We start from the raw sequence: 23,295 nt of genomic DNA, 5'->3' as shown, positions 1-23,295 counted from the left end.
TATTCAGTAGAACAAGTGTTACCAAAAATGTAACAAAAACATTGATATAACTATGTATTGTTGTTACTATGTATGTACAGTAACATTGATGTATTTGCTGGGTAGATTACTGGGTATTACTGATTCCAGATTACATTACAATTATTTGAGTAAGTAATTTAGTCCTTTACATAACATTTTACCCCCGGATTCACAGACAAGGGAACTCGCATGTTTGAGTTGTTTTAACTGAAAGTAATGTGTCAGTGCCATTGTTTTGTCTCAAGATGCACACAGTAATGTGTTTTAAGGCACGCTTTTAAAAGCTACTTAAACATCCTAATTGAACTAAGGCCTAATCCTGGTTTAATCTAAGACCTGTCTGTGAAACCAGGCTTTAAAGTAATATAATCAGAATACTTTGTGATTATTTTGACCTCGTTTATCAAATTGTTTTGAATTGGATAATCTTGTACCATATTTATATAAAAATTCAAAGAGAATAAAATACACTCCATTATCAACATGAAGCGCATACAATTGTATGGGTTCGTGCAGTGTTTAATTAAAGCTATTAATTTAATTATAATTAATAATTATAAATAAAAAGTATAGAAAAAATTAATAATTTGAAATAATTTATGTTTACTTGCATGTCATATGACCATTAACTGACATCAGAGAACTGTGAACTTAATTTTATTATTATTTATTATTTACTTATTTATTATTATTGATCTAACCTTTTTCCTTAAAATCTCAGGGGGTACTTCAAGAACAAATATTAGGTCAAAGAGGTTCAGATGACAAAACAAGTTGAGGTATCCCTGCATTGCATGTAAATATGAAATGGCGTGAATTTGTACATTTTAATGTGTTTTAAAGACAATAGCCTTTCAAAGACAGTAATAAGTGGTTAAATGACTCACTGAGTGATAATTCATATAAGAATTAATGTGTTCCAGTGATCACATACTGTGTGGATCTGAGTTTTCATTGATCAGCACATGACTTGTGTGTGCGATTCCACAAACCTGGAAAACCTTCTGAACATACCATATATAAGCAGTAGGCTTTATATGAATGTTATGGAAGTAAATTATGAAAAATGTACTACCCTTTGTGAGAATAACTCGATCGTGTAATCAATAAAAAGGTTACTGTAGATTACTGTAGTTTTTTTATATAATCTAATTTACTTCTCTTAATTTTTGGAACCTTCATGTAAACAGTTAATACTCAGCCAGCAATGTGTGTGTAATCATACATGTGTAAGTATCTTTATTCCTAACTTCAAAATCAATACATATATAAAGCTCATCTTGATTTTAAAGTTAGGAATAAAGATACGTATAGCAACCTATACATTCTGATTTTGGTTCTTTAGAATCTTCTGTAAAAACTTATGAAGAAATAATAAACCGGATAGCTGTAATTTTGTTCATCATAGAGTACCATTTATTCATTTTATACCATTTTATTCATTGACATAAATAATAAATAATTAGGCACCATTCATAGAACATTTAATTTTTTTGTGATGCTAAAGTAAAGACATTCATATAACGATTCTAAATATTTGAAGCACTTAAATATAGAAGCTTTATTGTATAAGAGAGTTGTATACATATTTCAATCAAAAGGTTGTACATCCTTGGACTATTAGTAAAACATTTCTCTTTCCATATATGTCAATTACTATATATATATATATATATAGGACAATTATAAATAGGATGAATTATAGAATAAGACAAATGACAAGCCAAAAAAAAATGTGTGATTTTAAACAGATTAAGTAGACTAGATTGTAATAATTCTATATATTTATATATTTAGTCCACTGGAGAGTCTCATAGTTGCATTATTTGGTCAAGTTACTGTGTGGCCGATTTGGGGTCAGTATATAATCTCCACTTTGATGATGGTAAAAATGAGTACAAGTATGCTGAGAGAAACTGACCATCCACTGCGTCCAATTCCTTGAAAAACAACAACATAAAGTTATGATTTCTAATAGGCTTCAGCATTTTAAAACTTGTCGGGTTAGTTCAGTCAAAAAGGAAAATTCTGTCATTAATTACTCACCCTCATGTGATTCCAAAACAATAAGACTTATGTTCATCTTTTAATGAAATCTGAGAGATTTCTGTCCCTCCACTGAAAGTCTATTCACCCTAAACTCTGATGCTTCAAAACGTTCATAAAGACTTCTTATCTCAAAACGAATCCATACGAATGGAGCGGTTTATAAGAGACATGGTCACTTTATATGATGAACAGATTTAATTTAGGCTTTTATTCACGTATTATAAACATTTCCGTCTGGAGGGACAGAAATCTTTCAGATTTCATTAAAAATATCTTAGTTTTTGGAACGACATGAGGGTGAGTAAATGATGGCAGGGTTTAAGATTATTTTTTGCCAACTCACCTGGAGCGCCTGAAGTAGTCTGCTTAGTGACAGCAGTGGTAGCTTTGACAGTCGTGACAGTTGTGACAGTCGTGACAGTCGTGACAGCAGTTGTTGGGTCTGCTTTTCCTCCAGTCAGACTGATACCCAGTTTGTCCAGCTCCGACTGGAACTGCAGTGAGATCCAGGCCCGTACGACCGTGTCATTTTCAAATGTTTTCAGATCCTGCAAATTGTTACCAAGAAGACCCACGACCTCTGACACACTGAGGCTCTGTAACATAAAACAAGTGGACGTCGTGATGTGTATACATGATGAAAACATAGAGGAAGAAATGACAAATATAAAATGATTTTCTTTGCTCACCAAGATCACGTTTGTGTCCAGATTTCTGAAAGTGGACAGGCTCATGCTGACATTATATGTTGTCAGATTCCTAATGTAAGCTAGATCTGCACCACCTACAAGAAAACAAGAAAAGCGTAAAGTGAACTGATTGTTTGTCAATCTGTGTGCACACCAGAGCTGGTATTTTAAAAGTGGCACGACGATTCGTCAAGGTGCATGTGCATTCGGTCATTCGGTGGGCTTTAATTGACAATTAAAGTGCTCACTTACCAAGAAAGGGTTCCATTAACTGGAAAATGGACATAATTCCACTCTGGTTTACAGGTATGGGAAATGCTCTGTTAGCAATGGTGAAGAGGGCCTTCTTGTTGTCAGATGAACATTGAGACACATCCAAAGCATCGGTCTGGCTGTTATTGAGGATAATACAGAGAAATCTTGTGATTGAGCATTAAATGCAATACAAATATATAACTATGTATTGTCAGGAAAAATATATATACACACACACAATACCATTAAAAAAATGTTGGGTTCAGCAAGGATGCATTCAATTCATCAAATCTGACAGTACAGACATTTTTAATGTTAAAATAAATTTCTATTTTGAAGAAATCGTTGCGGAATTTTAATCACCAAACAATCCTGAAAAAATGCAACATGGTTTCCACAAAAAAAATATTAATCAGCTGTAGTTAACAGTTTTCAACATTGATAATAATAAGAAATGTTTCTGGATATTAGAATAATTTCTGATGGATCATGTGACACTGAAGACGGGAGGAATCATGCAGAAGATTCAGGAATACATTACATTGTAAAATTCAATCAAATGTAGTTTGAATTGTATTTAATATTTCACAATATTGCTGTTATATTGCTATATTTTTATTAAAAAATAATTGCTGCTTAGGTGACCATAAGAGACTTCTTTCAAAAACATGAAAAAATCTTACAGACCCCAAACTTTTGAAAAATAGCATGTGTGTGTGTGTGTGTGTGCATATATATATATATATATATATATATATATATATACACATAAATATACACCAACCAATAATAAACATTTCAGAGTACTACATCTGGCTTAAGTCTTTACCGTATGCTTTCAGGCAATATTGTTGACACTGTGCTGACATTCAGAGAGCAGAGATTTGGTCCTTTCACTACATTCAGCTCAGTGGCAGTCAGGTTATTGTTAGCGCTTAGGTATTTGGTAATGATTTGTTTGCTCTGAAAGATAAATGAATATTTTAACACAAAACCAAATAGTTGGCATCTGTAAGAAGTAAGATTCGTCAGAAAATTCATGTCAAAATCTGCACCTGTTCAGAGGACCATCCGCCATCATCCGAATTCATCAGCGCAGCCAGTGTGTCGATTTTAGTGATGTTCCACTTGCTTATTTCATTTGCTGTTGCGTTCCTGGACACTGACTTCAGCACCAGGACCTGATCCTCTGAAAGGCCATTTGGTGATGTCTGATGGACAAGAGCAATGCATATACATTAAAACTGTCCTGGATGTCCTGGATGATTTGATCAGATCTTAATATATGACATATTACCTCATTGAGTTTGTCCAGAATGATTCTCTGGAAGGCGCTATCCTCAATCTTTGCACACAGGCTAGCGAGGTTGTCCCTCACTACAATAGCATTCAGACAGTTTCTGAACTGCAACTCATCATATCCAAAGGGGAAGGCGTCATCGCTGATGATAGTACTAGTGATGGTGCCAGTGGTACAATCACCCGCTTGAAACACAAGTGAACAAATGATTTAGGAAATTTTGTGGTTAAATGTTACTCTATTATGGAAGCTCGTTTCCACCACAAAAAAAAAAAGAAGGTAATTGTGACATTTTATCTCACAATATTTTGACTTTTCTCTGCGACTGCGAGTTTATAGAATCAGAATTGTGAGATATAAACTTGCAATTACAAAAAAACAAAGTCATAATTGTGACTTTTATTTATTTATTTATTCCGTGGGGGGAAACAAGCTTCCATACTCTATCCACTTTATTTTTAACATAAGAGCGGGCGCCATTTGCAACTTGAACTTGAATCCGATTAAAAACAGTCCATTATGATAATGCAAACTGGTGTTTGTTAATTTATTTTAACTTATTATTGAAATCATAAACTGGTTTCAATCACAAATCACGTAACCATTTACAATGGTAAATAGTTTTACTGTTTACTGCACTTTGTTATTCTTCTAGTTATTTACCTATAGCAGCTAATAAATCTGAAACCTAGCACATTTACTGGAAATAGATTACTTTCACATTGAAAAACTAGGTGGATATGGATCACACTTGCACACTCAGGACAACATTGTTTAATTGTAAAAATATGAGAATATATTTAAAAAGAATATCTGAGATAAATATGGCATACCTGCTCTTCTGGCTCTTGTGAAGGGTAGAATGATTGCCCTAAACAGACTTTTCAGTTGTGGTTTTGGTGTGTTTCGTACACGCACAAATTTTAAGAAGGTTTTGAAGAACTTGCTCAAATCACTCTGTTTAAAACAAGAGGGACATTTAAAATATTACAGGTTTAGTCAGTGTTTACTGAAATCTGGTGTAGGTTTTACTTTGAAACACTTTTCACTCCGAAATTGCTAGTAAAATTCACCAATAATTACAAGGAAATGACAGGTAACATTGAATTAAATGTGCAATTTTGGCTAACACTGTATTTTCTTGTAAAACGCAATCCAAGTAGTTTTACAGTGAAGCTCAACTGTGTATGGTTTTCATATGTAATGTACCTGTTTGAATGATCCCCAAAACTTGTTTGAGAAGTACAAGGGCAGAATTCCCAGATCACTAAGCGTTTTCTGATTCCAGCTTCCTGATGGTCTAAATAATACAATCATAATCTTTCATTACCAGACAGTCATAACCAGTGCACTTACTAATGCACATAATAAGGACTGAAAAAAAGATTCTCTGCATAATGATAAGTTGACTCCTTTAATATCAAGATAACTTGCCCATATTTTGAAGTTCCCTTCTGAAGAACAGCTTCCATGGCTGTTATTTGCTCAGTTGAGAGAGTACTGCAGTTCTTCAAGTTCTCAAGGATTTCTGGGTCTGAGTTTGTAATGAATTCACGGTTCGCAGCACATGCCAAGTTGCCCAGCACTGCTAAATCCTGTTTCTGGATGCTTGTTCCATTAATGCCCTGAATTGTATAATATGTACATTTTTAATAAAAATATCAAATCATAATATCTTCAGGCCGTGACACACCAAGCCGACAATCGGACATCGTCGGGCCGTCGTTGAGCTGATTTTTGCAGTGCATTTTACACACAATTCGGACAATTACACAACAGTGTTGGTGGCTTTTCGGCTGATTGAGCATGTTAAATCTGCGGCTGAGCCCTTTGGTGAGAGAGATCACTCTGATTGGCTGTTTAGCTTAGTGAACCAGTGCACAAAAAAAGAAAAACAAAAGTGACGGTTTGGCTTTTTGGAATGACTACTGCCATCTGCTGGTATGGAGAGTTATTTCCTCTCAACATGCTAGTTTGCGGTGTGTTCAAGCACAACATTTTGGCCTAGATGCAGGCGACGCCGCAGTCGGGTTTCGTCATTGCTAGTTCTCTGATGTCAGTTTGGTGTGTCTGGGCCTTAAATAATCAATATCACTGGACGATACTTACAAAGCAATTTACAGCATTTCTCCACAAGATGTCCCTTCTTCCACTCAGTGTGCTTGAAAAGATTGAGAGATCTGCTGCTCCGACCTCAGCAAAATATGCCTTGCAGAGGGTTTTGTTGATTGTTTCATAACTGAGGAGGACAACAGACAACTTTAACAGAATAGTCCATTGAAAAATTTCTGAACATTAATAAAATTACAGATAAAACTTACTTGTAGTACAGCAACATATCAGAGGGATAGCTGGTAAAATCCACAATTGAGTCCTTTCTAATAATGTTGTACATGCAAGTCAGCTAGGAAAACAATTAGCAACAAATCATGTTCATTTGTTCACGTTTTGAGTTTAAGCTCAACTGAACATATTTTTAAATACCAGTTTTTGTCAGCTCTCACCTGAGTCTCGCTCAGTACCACCTTAGGTCTGCCTGATCTCCGTCGGCAGGCTTTGATCAGGCCTTTGGTTTTAGCTGGGAGAAATGTCTGTACACGGGAGCATGTAAATCCTTGCAAAACGTCCACTGACAAGCTGTCGAAAAAAGTCATGCATTTACCATTGTTACTTTCAATGCATACTCATAATGTATTTTTGCATAAACCAGTTAAAAAAAGTTTGCAAAGATCCTTACTCATCAGATTGATTAAAAGCATTCGCAACAGTATCAAAGAACAGAACTGCCTATAAATAAAAACATGCCATTAGCAGAAAAAACCATCTACATGTAAAAACTATAGAATCATTTTTATTTTTGTAAGTTATAGTACCTGTTCAGGTTTCCATTTTTTATTGTTAAACTTTTTCACGACTGTTACATCTAAATCGGAGGGAATATTCACAAAGTTTCTTGGAATCTGAACAGCCATATCATCGGGAATGTTTGTCACTAGGTCAGATGGTGTCGAACCCACTCTGATTATCTAAAGATAGAAAAGACGTTTAAGACCCAACTTTATATGGTTTGCACTCGAAATGTCTCTTAATGCGCATGAATGTTGTTCGCATACCTGGGTCACAAAGGTCTTCTGAACAATATCTGGGGCACTCAGTATGTTTCTTACAAATTCTATGTTTTTAGATGTTTCGAGAATTTGTGCCGTATTAATTAATGTCAGTATTGTTGAAGGGATCCCAACAATCAGGGATCCAATACTCTGCAAGCTGCTGGAACTGGTGATCTGCAGAAAGTACAAAAAGTTATTTCTTGTATTTATTTTGAGGTTCTGATGAAGAGGTAATTTCAACAACTTTTAAGGGAAGTTTCTTCCATTGGAAACTTAAAAAATACCTGAAATGTTCCACTGAGAAGCACTTTTATGATTGTCTGGGCTTGTCCAAAGCTCCATCCAGACACATTGCTCAGTGTTGAGAGCCCAGAGATAAGAACCGATGGAGATGCGGAGCTTAATTGTGCAGTTGTTAAGCCAACGACTTGATTTCCCAAACTGCTAATAGCATTAGCATCTATGGTTTTGATGTTTCCCGCAAGGGCTGTAGATATCTGAACACGTGTATAAGGAATATCAGCCAGTTACAACACAGTTACATGAAGAAATGACTTGACTTTGAGTTATGATGGAATACTTACTGCAGGATCCACATTGGAGCAAGATGACTTAAAGTTTGTAAGAACAGTATTAGTTTGAGTCTCGTTTAGTGCTGTAAAGGCTAATACTGGGGCATCGCACTGCAAAACTAAAGGCAAGCTAGAGCACAGAGAACATAGTTAATGCTTTGACAACTGAACTCGGAGAACGCTCTGAGATTTTGATCTGGTCTCAGTTCAAACTTACTCAAACAAACTAAAGCTGGGGTTTTGCCGAAAGAGGAGTTCAGTGTAGCGGCTGAGCACATTCCGTGGAAGTGTCTTTTGATCGAAAAGTTTTAAGTTTTCAGGGTTCACAGTGAAGATTTGTATCTGCAAACAACAAAATGGGACAGGAATAAGCAATATGTATTAATTCGCTTTCACCAGTATAATGTCACTCAAAACATGGTCTGATGATAAATCAAGTATTGATGGTTTATCTATGCAAACAAGTGGATATAGTTCATACCGTGCTCTCAGAACCGAAAGAGTAGAGATCGTCCAGACTCAGAAAAGTTATAAATGTACCAATGTGGTTTACAAACCACGCAGTTGAGTTAAGTGTCGCGTCAGATTGGTTGAAGCATTTTGGAGCAGCGTCTGAAATGTATTAACATTTTATTATTTTTTGTTATATACATACATTTCAGTAAGAAAAAAAGTTATATTGTTAAATATTATTACAACTGAATAACAGTTTACTATTTTAAAACATGTTTTTAAAAGGAATTTTTTCCAGCCTAATTTATTTTTTAGCATCATTACTCATCTTTAGTGTCACATGATCCTTCAAAAATCATCCTAATATGATGATTTGCTGCTCAAGAAACATTTTATATTATCAATGTTAAAAACTGTTGCGCTGTTTAATATTTTTTTGTGGAAACCATCATATATTTGCTCAAGATTTTTTAATGAATAGAGTTTGAAATAAAAATCTTTTGTAATATTATAAATGTCTTTGTTGTCACTTTTGATCTTTGGTGAATAAAAGTATTAATTTCTTTAATATATATAAGTCCATTTTTGAAGAGAAAAAAAAGACTAATTCACCTGCTTTCAGATAGGTCTTAATGATGGTGTACACATCTGCACGGGAAATCTGAGAACCATTAAAGGTGAAATTGTTTCCTAAAACATTGACCCTAGAAGAACAGAGAAAGCACTTTAAAAGTTACAAAAGACTTTGCATTTAAACTTCCAAGCAAACAGATTTGACTGTAGCCATTTGCACTGACATTTTCCTGTATGACAGGCAAGATGCATTCAGCGTGTCTTTTGACCCTAGTGTATCTTTGTTCAGGAACTTCAAGTAGAGCCTCAATCTATGGTTAAACCACAAATCAATTTCCGTCTGGTTGTCACTTTTCAGTGCCAGAGGCCAGACACAGGGAAGGATGGCGCTTTTAAGATGATCTGGAACCTCTTCCTGCAAAAAAGAAATAAGCACGCACAATGATTAAAACATTGAATTGTAATATTATTATATGTAAGTGTCCCTACATAAATGTGTTTTGAACATTGTATTATGTGCAAATAAAGCAAAACTCACGGTGTCAAAGAACTGAGGGGTTCTGACAAAGTTGTTAAAGATGACACAGATTTGTGAATCATTGTTCACCACTTCCAGCTGTCTGAGGTAGGCTCCCAGCTCAGAAGGAGATGCAGAGTTTACGAGCTGAAATACATGAATTAAACACCAGTTACAGTTACATCATCTACACTGAGCATCAGAACTGTAGAGTTGATATGGAGCGTACCTCAGATATCCGAGATTGTGGTATCAGAGAGAGGAAGGTGGTCAGATTTGGAAGCGGCCCAAAGCCGAACAGGCTTTCGTTTAGGAACGTGATAAAGCTGTTGTTTCTGTAGCACCTCAGAGGCTGTGGCCCTGCAAGAAAAAACAAAACAAAAAAAAAAACATATAAATGTTGTATCTTATCCAATGTTAAGTGAATAAAACAAGATACTGATAAAAATAAAATAATTTCTAAATATCATTTATTAAAGACATGACATGGTTTTTTATTTTATTTTATTATATTCCCTTAGGTGCAATTATAGTATTACTATAGTTTTTTGGACAAAAAACGTTTAAAATTGAGTTATTTATGACCTTTTCCCACCCTGTTTCTCATGCTCTAAATCAAACAGTCTGTTTTGGGGGTGTTTCCCCTTTAAGAGTTCAGTGTTAACACCCACTGTTATGATTGGCTAACGTCAGCGCCTATGCATCAATTATTAACATAGATAGAGAAAGCCAGAAAATGAACCATCTGTCCACCACTAACAACTAAGAATGGATTACCCCGTGTCCACATGGACAGTGTGAAGCTATTTTGAATGAATATGTCAGATTTGTAACCAGAAACACTTGAATACGGGTTATTTTGATGCATATGCGCGAGGGAGGGAGGGAGAGAGAGAGAGAGAAAGACAGTGAGAGAGCGCGCGCGCGGCCGGGGCGCTCTCGCTCGCTCTCTCCGTAACATGCGCCCTGTCACAATCGTCTCTACACATCACTCACCGATCAAATAAGGCTTTGGCGGCCACATAGCAATCTTGTAAAGAGACCCACTCGCTGCACGTCGACGACTGGACTCCTGTGGGGCGCGTGACAACGAATCATGCGACGATGCGAAATGACTATGAGGCACAGACAGTAGTCTTGTGCTGGAGGCGGTCATATGCAAACGACTGGTGCGTCACTTCGTACCGTGACGTCACTTCTTACCATGGATCCAGTATTTAGAGCTTGATTAAATAAATGATTCGTTTATAATGGGGAGGGCGTCTAAAGCTATGAAACTTGCAGGAAGTTTTAATGGTACAAAGACCTCTTATATACCAAAAGATCAAGGCAAATTTGGTTTCTCATGTCATGACCCCTTTAAATTTTATAAGTATAAAATGTACTGTTTTTATATTTATAAAATTACTAAGTTTATTCTTTTTTAGTTGTATCATCACTCAATGACTTTTATGTGATGTTTAATGAAGAAATACCTCTGAAGGACTGAAGAATGCTGTTGTAGATTGCATTTTTGGTATTTGTGGGTATTGAAGATTCTAAGTTTAACAGCCTCAGTCTGTGAATTGAAAATTAACAGTGTATAATGTTTTCTTTCAACGTGTTCCAATGTATACTCACATAAATGCAATGTACAGATCTTTTGTTCTTACGCGGATTGAGTGATATTGCAGTCCCTTGCTCTGAGGATGGTAAAAAACGGAGACACAAGGCTTTCTGAAAGGTTGGCTAACAGAGGTTTTAGTCTGTCCTGGAACCAGACTAGAACTTCCTGATTAGTGACATTTATATTAGACAGGTTGGCTCTGTCAAATATCTGTTTTATCAGTGCTGCGTTTACATCTGGTGTGAGTCGGGCGTCCTGGACAGGAGACAATAATATCATTGCATCATTAGCATAGTTACTCTTTAAAAAGTTGTTTTAGTACTTTTTAAAAAAGTTTGATTAGTATGAACATCGTTTTCACACCTTCACTTTCAGGGAAAGAAGGTCAAAGAAAACGGAGAGCTGGCAATCCTTAACAAGCTGCATGACATTGATGACACTTGGAGGATCCTTAAGTGCACCAGGAGTGACTGAAAACTCAACTAGTTGTTTTAGACCCAAAAGAGGTAGAACATCCACCTAAATTGACAAACAAATTGACTGTCACAATGGTTGTTGTTTTTTCAAAGGTGTTTTGCATAAATTGCAACATTTAACACTCACCGCTGTGAAGTTTCTGTTCAGTTCCGCAAGGTCCGTTAGGGGAGCTGACTGAACGAACGGCCCAAAGTTTCTGTTGATCCACTGCGTACTGTTGGTTGAATTTGTAAGGCACCTGGGATCTGAAAGAGCCACAAGAACATTTTCATTGTGATTCATTATATTAGTTTAATGTGAACCCAAAATTTGTAAGTTGTCTTACAGTTGGTATTTGGCATTGGCACTTGATCTTTTAAACGGGGCATGACACAATATTTGTGCAAATGATTTCACATTGTGAACGTTTGCATACTTTCATGTTGAATTCAAAGAGGGTTAAAATATCCCAAACCAACCATCAGTGTCATTGCGAGAGAGGAAAGCTTTCATGAACTCTTTGTAGATCAGATCCTGTCTTTCAGTGGCATTAGGTTTCAGTGGATTGCAAACGTCTTGTCCATCTCGTAGAGGAGCATTCACAAAAGCCTCAGTGCTGAAAGATAACAAACACCGTATTTCATTTTTTATCTTAGTGTCTGAAAATTACCTCGTCACTTCGTACAATGTAACTAAGACCAACTTACATTGTGCGGTAACTTTCACAGGTGAGGTTTTTGCTGCTGAGACAGGACAGGGCTCTTTGAGATACTGATGGTAAGAAGGGCTTTAGTCGCCCCTGAAACCATGAGCGAATGAAGACAGGATCTCTCAGCCTCTGAGGACTAAAGCGATCGACCCGGACGTCAACAAGCACATCCAGAACATCAGACAAAGACACATTGCTGGGACTCGGAGTCTGGAAAATAAACACATTTTAGATATCACATTAAATATGATATAACATAATGTAATATGAGGTTGGTAAGTGTTTTATTTTATTTAGTTTAAAATGAATTCAGACTTTTTTTTTTTTTTTTTGGTAACTTTCTTTTAATATTTTATATATACACTGCATTTCAAAAGTCTGGGGTAAGTCAGAGTTTCTTTATTTTTTTTACTTTTATTCAACAAGGACAGTAAATACATAATATTTCTATGTCAAACGAATGCTAATTAATCACAGTTTCCACAAAAATATTAAGCAGCACATCTGTTTTCAACATTAATAATGATAAAAAAATTCTTAAGCATCAAATCAGTATGATTTCTGAAGGATCATGTGACACTGAAGACGAGTAATAATGATAAGTATAATGGTGAGCATAAGAGACTTCTTTGCAAAAAATTATAAAATCTTCCTGCCCCCAAGAATTTGTCCAGTAGTGTGATATTAAAAAACAGGCTTCTTACCATGTTGGAAAATGTTAGCAGTGCATCATCAAGGTTTGCGCTGGTTTTAGTGAAGAAAAGCTTCCAGGTCTCTTTTCCCACATTGCTGGGCTGTTTGCAAGCCAACACGACGGCCACTTGTTGAGAGTTTAACTGTGACAACTGATGACACAAATGAGCTTTTACTAAAACTAAATCAATGACTAAAAAAAAGCAAAGTGTTTTTCTCTTGTGTAATATTACCGTTGATAGACAGGCAAACTGCAGCACAGTGAAGTTGCAAAGATTCTGTGGGCCTGTTGCATTCGGAGCCATCACGTTCAAGAACTGAGCCAAAGCACGGCTGCAAACCAGAAGAGCATGCAACATGTATTACAGACCATTGTGTCCTCAGTGCTTTAGCTCATTTGAGCGCAGAAAGAAAAGCTCACCTGTTGACACTTGCACAGAGGGAAGACTCTGGAAAAGGACGAGACAACAAAGACTTTAAGTTTTAGAAACATCACTGACATCTCAAATCAAGTAGGATATAATCAGTCGCTTACCATTTACAGGAGTTGTTGTGCACTGCAAGAGTGAGAACAAATGTTGCATTACAATTGTTTTTTTGTTGTTGAAACATAAAAACAGACAGACAATCTACTGAACATGAAATGTATCTTTTTGTTCATCATTACTTACTTGACTCGCTCTCTCAATGCACTCTGGAGGGAAATAAAACACAATTCGCACTTTAATTCGGGCAGAATTTTAATTTTAATTCAGTTATTTTGATGTGATCAACGTATTTATGAGCAAGTGTTATTGCTCGATTCTGCCTCACCATCGGGAGGAATCATCATCACTGAGTCTCTGATCGCCAGCAGGGCTTCAGCCTGGTTAGAAGGGACTGATGATAATGTCTGATCCATCTTGTCAAAGCTGATTCACAGAGAAAAGACAAAACAAATGTGATCTTAATCAACACTAATACATCCAGATCGCTATTTGTTTTGATTTTTAAAAGCCACTTACAAGATTTTGTAGTTTTCACAACTGAAGTTTGCCTGCAAAAGAGACAAAAGAGAAAACATTACATTGTTGGACAGGAACAAAATGGATAATAAAGTTGATACATAAACAAACAACAACATCAATAATAGTAATACTAATTTTGTTTTAAATATTTTTAAATATCATTATTATTAAATGAAGTAGGCTATTTCTACACAGGTTACATCTAAATTGTGGCAGTATGCACCTTTCTGGCCTGAGTCTGAAGAGAGGGGAGGAAGTTGTTTAGTTTGTCTCTGTTAGGGGCTTGAAGAAGGAAGTCAAAGACTCTTGTGAGGATGTTCGTTCGGTCTGTTGGTGAAGCGGGAGGACTGAACACCAGTTCATCCAGTTGCACCGGTGTGAGAAAAGGAAGCACGTCCACCTGCAGACGACATGAGACACAAGCTTCACTGGCACACATACAAAGCTTTTATATATGAGTTCAGTCAGTCTTTACTCGAATCATCACTAACAGCAAAAACGTTTGACTCACAGCTGAAAAATTGCGGTTCAATTTTGAAAGAACTTGAAGCTGTGCGAACGGAAAGAAACCGCCAAAGTTTTGCAGGATGAAGTCCGAACTGTTGTAAAATGGCAACGTGCAATCGACACCTGAAACGACAACATGAAAAAACTGAGTTCTTTATATGGAGTCCTGTAAAGTAGCCTATTATGTGTCAAATTAAAAATGATGAAGAGTCTAACAATACTCTTAATGTGTCTGTTAAATAGAATGATAAATAACATCTACTTGTGTTTTGACGTTGTGACAGGAAAGGAACAATGAAGTCGTTGAGGATCCATCCCTGTGTTGCATTGTTCATCAGTCCTAAATTATTATTTAGCCCCACAAAACTGCAGAAATAAGACAGAGGATGTAAGAGGATAGCGATTACAAAAGTATTTTTGACAAGCACATTTCTCAGGGGCATCACTAGATCCTTTTTACAAGTCCCAGTGAAATACTGCGGTGCCACAATACAATATTATGTCAATGGAGATTACCGTTCACTGACTTGAGAATCATTTTCATTGATACAATTATGTCATGTGTGTTTTCCTTAACTAGTGTTGCCAGATTTGCAAATTAATGAAATCGTGATTCAATTTGATTCACTCAGACAGTTCACTCACAAACTGAATCAATTTTAGCCACACCGAAATAGTACCAAGATATTTTAGAAGGCAGAAAACAAACAATAACGTGTTTGTAATAGGTTAATTTAATAATAATTTCTATTGTCACTATTGCTATTATCTTGTTTATGTTATTTTTATTCGTTTTTTATTATTCATTATTTTGAATTTTTGTATATTATTGAAGCTCGTTTCCACCGCGGTTGAGTAAAAAAAGAAGATTTTTTAAGTCCTAATAATGAGACTTAACTTATATAATAACTTATATAGAAAGATAATTCACTTTCTCATAATTATTAATTAGTATCTCATTATATTGAGAAAGTTTCTCATAATAATGACTTAGTATCTCATAATAATGAGAAACTTTCTCGTAATAATAACTTAACATATGATAATGATAAACTTTCTCGTAAGGACTTATTTTGTCGCACTTCTACGCATGCGCAAAGCAGCGGGGCAGAAGGGTTAGCTAGCGACATCCGCTGTTCAAAGCCGTGTAAATGCATCACAGAAAACATGGCACGCTCTGCAAAACAGTTGTTTTCATTAAAGTCAGTGTGATCTACGAAGTGCAATCTGTAGTATCATTAAATAACATCAATTAAAAATCATCAGTTTATCTTGAAATATTTGAAATCCATGGATCACCCTTCTGTGTTGCTGCTTGTTCATACACAAAAATACAAATGAATATTACAAATGAATAAAATACTATCTAGTATGGCAGCCGGTCTCATATACTGATAATGTATCATTAATGTTATTCACTGCAGAGCGTGCAATGTTTGCTGTGATGCATTTACACGGCTTTGACCAGCGGATGTCGCTAGCGTGGCACTCCCTTCTGCTCCACTGCTTTGCGCATGCGTAGAAGTGCGACAAAATAACTCATTACGAGAAACTTTCTCAATATAATGAGATACTTAAGTCATAATTATGAGAACGTTTCTCATTATTATGTCTTACAGAATTATATTTTTTACTCAACTATGGCGGAAACGGGCTTCCATAGTGTTTCTGGATCCGCATACATCCAGAAAGTGAATTCAGATATCAGCTGAACGGAATGTGAGGAACATACAGGGCGTTGTAGGCCTGACAGCTGAAGTTACGGGTGGCGAGGCAAGACAGGAATTCTCTTGAAATTTTGGGCAGCAGAGGCTTCATCTTGATTTGGAACCAGAATCTCATGAACTCCACATCAGCAAGATTTCCAGATGTGAAGCTTTCAGCTGGAAGTTCTGCAAACAAGGCTGTGAGGTTGCTCTGAGATGAGCTTGTTACCTGAATCAAAAATAAGTTACGTCTTGTCAAAAAAGCCAGTTCTTTGAATATAACACCCCCCCCCCCAGTTAAATTTGTATCCTTACGGATTGCTCCATCTGTGTCTGCAGTGGTATGGCGAGATTAGTGATCAGAAGTCGCAGGTTTTCCTCAGTGAAGCTCAGATTTGATTGAGCAACACAATTTATCGCTTTCTCCAGACTCTCTCCAGTCTGCGATATCTGCAAATGACCAGAAAGTAGCTTTATACCAAAACTGCAGTCAGCTGATATCTGGGCTGTAAATCTGTTTGAGATATTTGCATCTTGTACTAGGTGTTCCAGTTTTTCTACATGCGAACAAAACAACATTGTGCGGTAGTTTTATCTTTCACATTCTTAAGTGTGACATTGTTGGACCTGCTCAGGGTGTGGTGAACTATGCATAAGAATGAAAACTTGTGGTTTATGAAAGACTTACAAGACAGGAACTATTATTGCTGGTGACTTTACAAATGTTGACAGGATCTGCAGTTTGAGGTTCTGGATCACTGAAAAAATTATAAAGAGCACAGCATTAGTTAAAACAAATCAGACATGCTGTGAGGAAATTATGTTTTTAATTGTAGTACATATGTACTAGTGGCAATCCTATATATACACTGCAATCCAATCCTTTTCTTAATTAGTCATTTTAGTTTTGTTTTCCAGTGAATGTTTGTCTTGTTTTCCAAATATGAAATAATCCTTAGAGATATGGGGGAAAATAGTCAAACTTGTTATCAAAGAATATATTTATTACATGCAGTTTTATTTAGCTGAGGGCCAAAAGTTAGCTTTAATTCCAGATTCTCTGAAAACAGTTCTCTTAGCATCTTGTACAAATTAATTTATCATGTTTTAATAAGATTTGCTTTTTGTTTTAATGGAAAACAAAACAAAAATAAGGATTAAAAAGACTTTTTGCACTTTGTTGGCATCCTGTGTTGCCTTAAAAAAAAGAGGTCAACAATTTTCTGTAATCATTTTTTATTTTTACCTCCTGTTTCTTCTGAGTGCTCTAATTTTATAATGCAGACAGAAGTGCTACTCACAAAACAAATTTGGATATTTCTTCGACAGTTAAAGTCTGGTTAGTTTGCAGATAATTCTTCACCACAGGAATAACCACAATCTGGAGCCATTCAGTGATGTTGGCGATGTTAAAAGTATTTATTGAGGTTTGGTTGGTGCTCAGGGCCCAGTCCACCAGAAGCTTTTGCGTTTTGTTTCTGATACTGCTTATATCTGTCTGAAAGAGAACAAACCCAGAAAATCTGTCAAACAGGCTTATGCATATTAAGGCAATTAAGTTAAAGGCATTTTAAAAATGTGATGCTCCTGGCACAAGAAAAACTAAGAGAGGCAGTTAATAGGATTAGGTTATGTATATGTATTATATTGACTCTAAAGCCACCTTTTTTAACATCTATTCCTTGTTTTCATCTGACACAATAATGTAATGTCTTTGAATTATTCATTTGGGATTATTTAATAGCAAATCTTTATAAATACAGATAATTTGATTCATCATTTGGTATTTCAAACTATTCATATGTTCAAAAAATCCCGGCCTAAATAGGCCTATTATACTATTTCATTTCACACACACACACACACACACACACACACACACACACACACACACACACACACACACTTACTGTCTGAGCAATGGTCACACATGATGTGATGAATCTTCCCAGTTGTCTCAAATATACCTGGATGTCTACGAGGTTCTGCACACAGAAATGACAAGAATTAGCATCATCTTCTTCATTCATGTTTCATCATTGGACTTCATCATCATCATATCTTACAATGGTAATGTTAAAAGTTATGGTCGTGGGCGGCTGCGGCGGCAGGAAACTCTGGAAGGTCTTATTGATGGCATCATTTGCATTCAACTGAAAGATCAGCTCAGCTTTCTGCTCTGGACTGAGTCTCTCTAGGACATCCAGCTGCAAAGAAACAAAACAGATTCAAATGAATGACCTCAACAGTAAAGGCCCGTTCACACCGAGAACTATAATGACGACTATATTTAGCTTCCACACCAAAGGATGATAACATTCAGTTTATTCTAAACGTCTAAATGTCTAAATGCCTCTTAAAAATCCCCTGAGGGGATAAATAGTGAGTAAATGTGTTTGTGGGCCACATTGTTTAAATAGCAAATGCACTTGTGCCCATTTGTGCGCCCATGGGCGTGCTGGTCTGAAAACGAAATGTGTTCTGGCGCATTGTTGGCACGTTGCTATTTTGAGGCAACAGAAATAGACTGCGCCATTGACCAGCTGAAACCTGGTCTAAAGTCAATGGCACAATATATATATATATATATATATATATATATATATATATATATATATATATATATATATATATATATATATTGTTATTTAAAGAGCGCTTTACTATGTCCACAACGCGCGTACACTCTGCTTATTAAACACACAGGGACGCACAGCAGCAGCAGCACACAAACATGCCTATTTAAAATAAAAGGATTTCAATGTAAAAGATTATTATTGTGTACATAAAGATATGGTGAAATCCGGCTTGTCCCGTAGATGGTCTGCTTGTGCACTTTTACGTCGCGCACGAGCAGTTCCGTTTGCGCTCTGGAGACGCGTTCGGTCTTTTTCCACTATCAAATTCCGTCATGTAAATAGCGAATCTGTGATGGCGCGAGCGCAACTGGCATTTAAAGGGAATGGGAGATGATTGGTTTAACTCACGTAAATCCCCAAACACACCCATTACTCATTAAGAGAATAGGGACAACCCTTTTAGATCATGCGCCTAGCGCGCGACCATTTTTCCCATCATTAAACTAGAAAAAGTGGATTCGGACATGCCCTAAGTGACCATGCGCTTAGATCGTTAAAATAAGGCCCTATCTTTACCGTTATAATTATCGTCCTTGGAGTGAACAGGCTTTAATGCTATGATTCAACTGCTCGGTTTTATCTACTTACCCCATTAAAGTCCTTTTTCAGAGCTGTGAAATCTCCCAGACTTGCGCTAGTAGAGAATGATTGAAAGTTCCGTATAAGCCAATCCGTGGTGTTGGTTGTAATTTTCACACAGCCAGCTTGAGAAAAAAAATCTAAAGTCAGCAAACTCATAGCCAGAACCTCGTCTTTTAACTGTAGCCTATAGCTGACATCTAAAAAAATATATTATTGCACAAAATACAGCAGGCCTACCGTCAGATGTATTTCTTGCCAGAAAAGGTTTTATGAAGTTCTGATACACCATTCTTTGTCTTTCAGGGCCGATTTGAGTGCTTAGATCATGTACCCTGTAAAATGTAAATTAAGTTGATTTTCTTCGTCACCAAATAGCTGAAATATCTGAGAATGTTAGCATGATTTATGTAGCCTAGGGATATACAAACAGTGCTTGGAAGCTCAGGCAGGTGAGGCTGCTGCTTTGACTCAGGCAGGAGAGAGTCTCTCTGGACAGAGATGACAGGTATGGACTGAGCTTCACTTGGAACCAGAGCCTTGCAAAACCCACATCACTCAGTGCTCCCACTATTGGCCCACTGAGCCTGACCTTATTGATGGAGCTCACCACAAGACTAACGTTAAGTCTAGATCTCTGTTTGGATGATTAAAAAATTAAATAGGTGACTTTTTTTTTAAGAGCAGTTTTAATATGTTTGAAATATGTTGATATTCAGATTTACTGTACCAGCAATGTGTACAAATCAAAGGCTGAGTCAGTAAATGCTTTGAGATTAGTGAGATTCCCCTGCGATAAGCCTGAAAGTTGTATCCCTGAACAGGTGAGGACATTGTTGAGCACTGAATTTGAGAACTGAAAGAGGAATGGGGAAACAAGTGAGGAATGAGTCACATAATATGGAAACTTAATATTGCCCACACATCATATTGCATCAAAAGATAAAAACTCACTGAAGAGCATGCTGAACCATTATTATAAACTGTGCCTGTAAAAATAAATAAAAAATGATTGTGGAAATGTATGAAAGAAAAGAGTTGACTGGAATATTCAGTTTTGTGGCAAAAATGATTCAAAACGCACCATTTGTAAAGTCCACCACTGTACACTGAAGAAAAATAACAAAATAAATCAAATCCATAAAACTGTTCATTGTTAATTGTAAATGATTCATCATCACCACATTCAAGCTAGTTTTCTTTCTATCAAAGCTAGTGTGCAAGAACACTCATTTATATTTTCAATCAAGCAAAACTTGGAAAATGATTGAATAAATATTTACCAAGGATACATTTTTTATTGATTCTAACATTTAACAAGCAGCATCCACAAAATAATGTTGTGTAGAAAGTGCTAAATACCTGTCCGTTTATCAGTGTGACGAATCCTACAAAAGAGAAAGTGTGACTCATGAACATATATTTAAAAAATAATAATTTCTCGCACTGGGTGATTAAGATCAGTAAAAAACAGCTCCTCTTACCTAAAGCAAACAGCACAGAAAGCTGTAAGTGTGCCATTTTCACACAGACACCCCTGATCTAAAACAAATACAATGCAACAATGGCATTATTTCAAACAAACTGAACTTGCATAGGAAAAAATTGCATTAATGATCAATGTGATGAATAATTATCTTCTTCTTTATTCTACATATAATATATATATATATATTTCTTTTTATTTGTGTTTTTTCAAACATCAAACACAGGAATGCGAGGAGGACACAAGCACTTACCTTTGACAGGAGTCTCTCTGCGTGTGTGTCAGTCAGCAGCCTAGCAGTTCCACTATTAACTGAGGTATCAAAGGGGTGTGGGTCAACTTACCCACGTCAGCAAATCCAAAACAAGACCAACAACTAGGCTGCTCTCGAAATGGGCAAAACAAGATGCATGATTACATACACAACAAAAAAGAAGCAAGTTTCCTTTAAATTTTAACTGCGATTCATCAATTATATACAGCATATCTTTTTCTTTGGAAATTAAACAGACCCCCTTTAATCGGCGTTTTTAAATACATGTAGGCTACTAACGTTCAAATGTATAAAATCCACTTATTGATTTATCCACTTACGGTACTTATATTGCTTGATTACAGTTGTAATTAGGTCTATTATTACACTGTTGACACTTCTGTAATTTACATGATGGATACAGTGCTCATGTCAATAAATGTGCAGTGTCCTTTTATGAAATTGCAACACTTTACAATAAGGCCACATTAGTTACATTTTTTGATGCATTAAAATGCTGGGTTGTTTTAAGCCATCATGTTTGGGTTCAAACAACTCAGCATTTTTTAAAACATTAATAATCTGTTTAAAACATTAACATGCAGTGTAATGCCTTTTGAGGTGATCTACTTCAACACGAATATTCTAAACAGGTCAATCGCAGACATTTACAGTAGCTAATAAAACAAATGAACCCTGCTATGCATCAGTAGTGTATAAACCGTGCATAATTACATGAAGTGCTCTATTGAATGTGTATTTGGAAGCAGTTTAATTTGACTTCACACTTGTTGACACAAGTCTGGATGTGTTACAATGAGTGCCTGGTGCCTGGTTCTGGCGCCTGCCATTTACTGTACAAAAGCCATTAATAGATCATACCATCAACAGACTAAACCAGTTTAGATTGTCTAACCTGCTTTCAGCTGCAACCCACTTGAACTATACAACAGACTTATACAATAGATGAACTGTTGCTTTTAGAACCCATTGAGGAGACGTGTTGATATGTTAGCTGAAATGTCTGGCATAGCTGTTTTTACAACATCCTCTTGCATAAGATTATAACTGAGAACATTGCTTTGTCTGTTTTGTTCAGTTGAACTAGGTGAAATTATGCTAATCAAACATAAATGACAGCATTGTAACAAACTAGTGTGAACATATCAGTGAAACTATTAAAAAAAGCAAGAAATGATTGATTATTCAAACAATCTGTGATGGAATTTTTGATTAAGGACCAAAATGAATAATATTGCATAAACATATAGCCATTATGTTAAGACTGTGTCTTAAGATATATAGAACCAAATAGTAGTTTGCCAAGGGGCAAGCAGTCTTACTTTTTGGTATCAAATTAGACCAATCTATGTAACTGATTTAAAAAAGTTATGAACAGTCTATAAAAAAAACATAAAAAAAAAAAAAAAAACATTTGATGACTAGCTTTTAAGACTATTCTTAGCAGTTTATGCAACAGCCCCTGGTTTCACAGACAGGGCTTAGAGTATATTATTAGGCCTTAGCTCAATTAGGACATTTAGGTTTAATAAAGGTGCCTTAGAAAAAAACCAAACAAAACATGTGTGTGCATCTTGAGACAAACCAATGGCACTGACATATTTTAAGATTTGACAGTGCAGATTGCTTTCAGTTTAAAGAAGTCTGTGAATATGCGGGAACCTTGCTTGTGAAACCAGGGGTAAAAAAAAATGTAATTAAAAAAACTAATCTGGCAATGGATTTTCCAGATTCCAGATGTGCACTTGTGCAGAAAGACTTCTTTTCAGAGTGACAAACAAAATCAGTAATTATAGGTAGCATCAAACCATCAAATCATCTTAGAAATGTCAGGAATCACTGCTGCATTGATTGTCAGTGGCCCAGTACAAAGAAAATGATACCATACGTGCGGAGCATTAACACGAAGCCCTTGAGAAAAAGACACTGTAACTTTTAGAAACTACTACTTATAATTTACAGACCTGCTTATCAGTTGACGGAAACTCAGTAATCATGTGTCTAGGGGTGAGCGGGGCACAAACGAACAGGAATGACATATATGGTTTAAAACTTTCCACACATGCTAGCATGACGAAACTTAGTGTATTTACT

The 23,295-nt window shown here is 36.1% G+C and overlaps 2 protein-coding genes across 2 annotated transcripts; both read right to left on the bottom strand.

The window, feature by feature from the left end:
- Positions 1-1,421: 1,421 nt before the first annotated feature.
- On the bottom strand, positions 1,422-13,851 carry LOC311300679 (uncharacterized protein). The gene is made up of 34 exons (XM_084425118.1): positions 13,778-13,851; positions 13,425-13,452; positions 13,237-13,336; positions 13,015-13,155; positions 12,309-12,520; positions 12,081-12,217; positions 11,749-11,867; positions 11,509-11,664; positions 11,192-11,400; positions 11,015-11,097; positions 9,769-9,899; positions 9,561-9,686; positions 9,247-9,437; positions 9,062-9,153; positions 8,478-8,608; positions 8,214-8,338; positions 8,009-8,126; positions 7,709-7,921; positions 7,428-7,598; positions 7,188-7,340; positions 7,052-7,101; positions 6,819-6,951; positions 6,636-6,718; positions 6,424-6,553; positions 5,749-5,939; positions 5,524-5,614; positions 5,148-5,271; positions 4,312-4,499; positions 4,070-4,225; positions 3,844-3,977; positions 3,012-3,151; positions 2,760-2,854; positions 2,414-2,666; positions 1,422-1,961 (listed from the first exon to the last, which is right to left on the bottom strand). The coding sequence occupies exons 3-34, from the start codon at positions 13,306-13,308 to the stop codon at positions 1,879-1,881; spliced, it is 4,431 nt and encodes a 1,476-aa protein (XP_084281244.1). The 5' UTR covers positions 13,309-13,336; positions 13,425-13,452; positions 13,778-13,851; the 3' UTR covers positions 1,422-1,878.
- A 3,616-nt stretch (positions 13,852-17,467) lies between these two features.
- Positions 17,468-21,204, bottom strand: LOC311300689 (uncharacterized protein). Its single transcript, XM_084425132.1, has 12 exons — positions 21,181-21,204; positions 20,926-20,983; positions 20,804-20,829; positions 20,526-20,550; positions 20,396-20,430; positions 20,172-20,297; positions 19,873-20,078; positions 19,682-19,776; positions 19,451-19,566; positions 18,290-18,430; positions 18,134-18,208; positions 17,468-17,721 (listed from the first exon to the last, which is right to left on the bottom strand). Exons 2-12 carry the CDS (start codon positions 20,960-20,962, stop codon positions 17,521-17,523), a joined length of 1,083 nt encoding a protein of 360 aa, XP_084281258.1. The 5' UTR covers positions 20,963-20,983; positions 21,181-21,204; the 3' UTR covers positions 17,468-17,520.
- Positions 21,205-23,295: the final 2,091 nt, after the last annotated feature.

The sequence above is a fragment of the Rutilus rutilus genome (assembly GCF_951802725.1).
Source record: "Rutilus rutilus genome assembly, chromosome: 1".
Classification (NCBI taxonomy): domain Eukaryota; kingdom Metazoa; phylum Chordata; class Actinopteri; order Cypriniformes; family Leuciscidae; genus Rutilus; species Rutilus rutilus.
Note: the sequence above shows the minus strand (reverse complement) of the source record. Positions and strands in the feature narration are given on the sequence as shown.

What these genes read in the sequence shown, in the direction of transcription:
- LOC311300679 (XM_084425118.1), bottom strand. Translation starts at nt 13,308, where the DNA reads ATGGCTCCGAATGCAACAGGCCCACAGAATCTTTGCAACTTCACTGTG. An exon ending in GAAATGCTGTAAATTGCTTT is followed by an intron (nt 5,940 to 6,423) that starts GTAAGTATCGTC and finishes TATACAATTCAG; the next exon opens with GGCATTAATGGAACAAGCAT. An exon ending in ATATTGCCTGAAAGCATACG is followed by an intron (nt 3,152 to 3,843) that starts GTAAAGACTTAA and finishes CCTCAATAACAG; the next exon opens with CCAGACCGATGCTTTGGATG.
- LOC311300689 (XM_084425132.1), bottom strand. Translation starts at nt 20,962, where the DNA reads ATGGCACACTTACAGCTTTCTGTGCTGTTTGCTTTAG. An exon ending in TTCTGTGCTGTTTGCTTTAG is followed by an intron (nt 20,830 to 20,925) that starts GTAAGAGGAGCT and finishes TCTCTTTTGTAG; the next exon opens with GATTCGTCACACTGATAAAC. An exon ending in ATGGTTCAGCATGCTCTTCA is followed by an intron (nt 20,298 to 20,395) that starts GTGAGTTTTTAT and finishes TTCCTCTTTCAG; the next exon opens with TTCTCAAATTCAGTGCTCAA.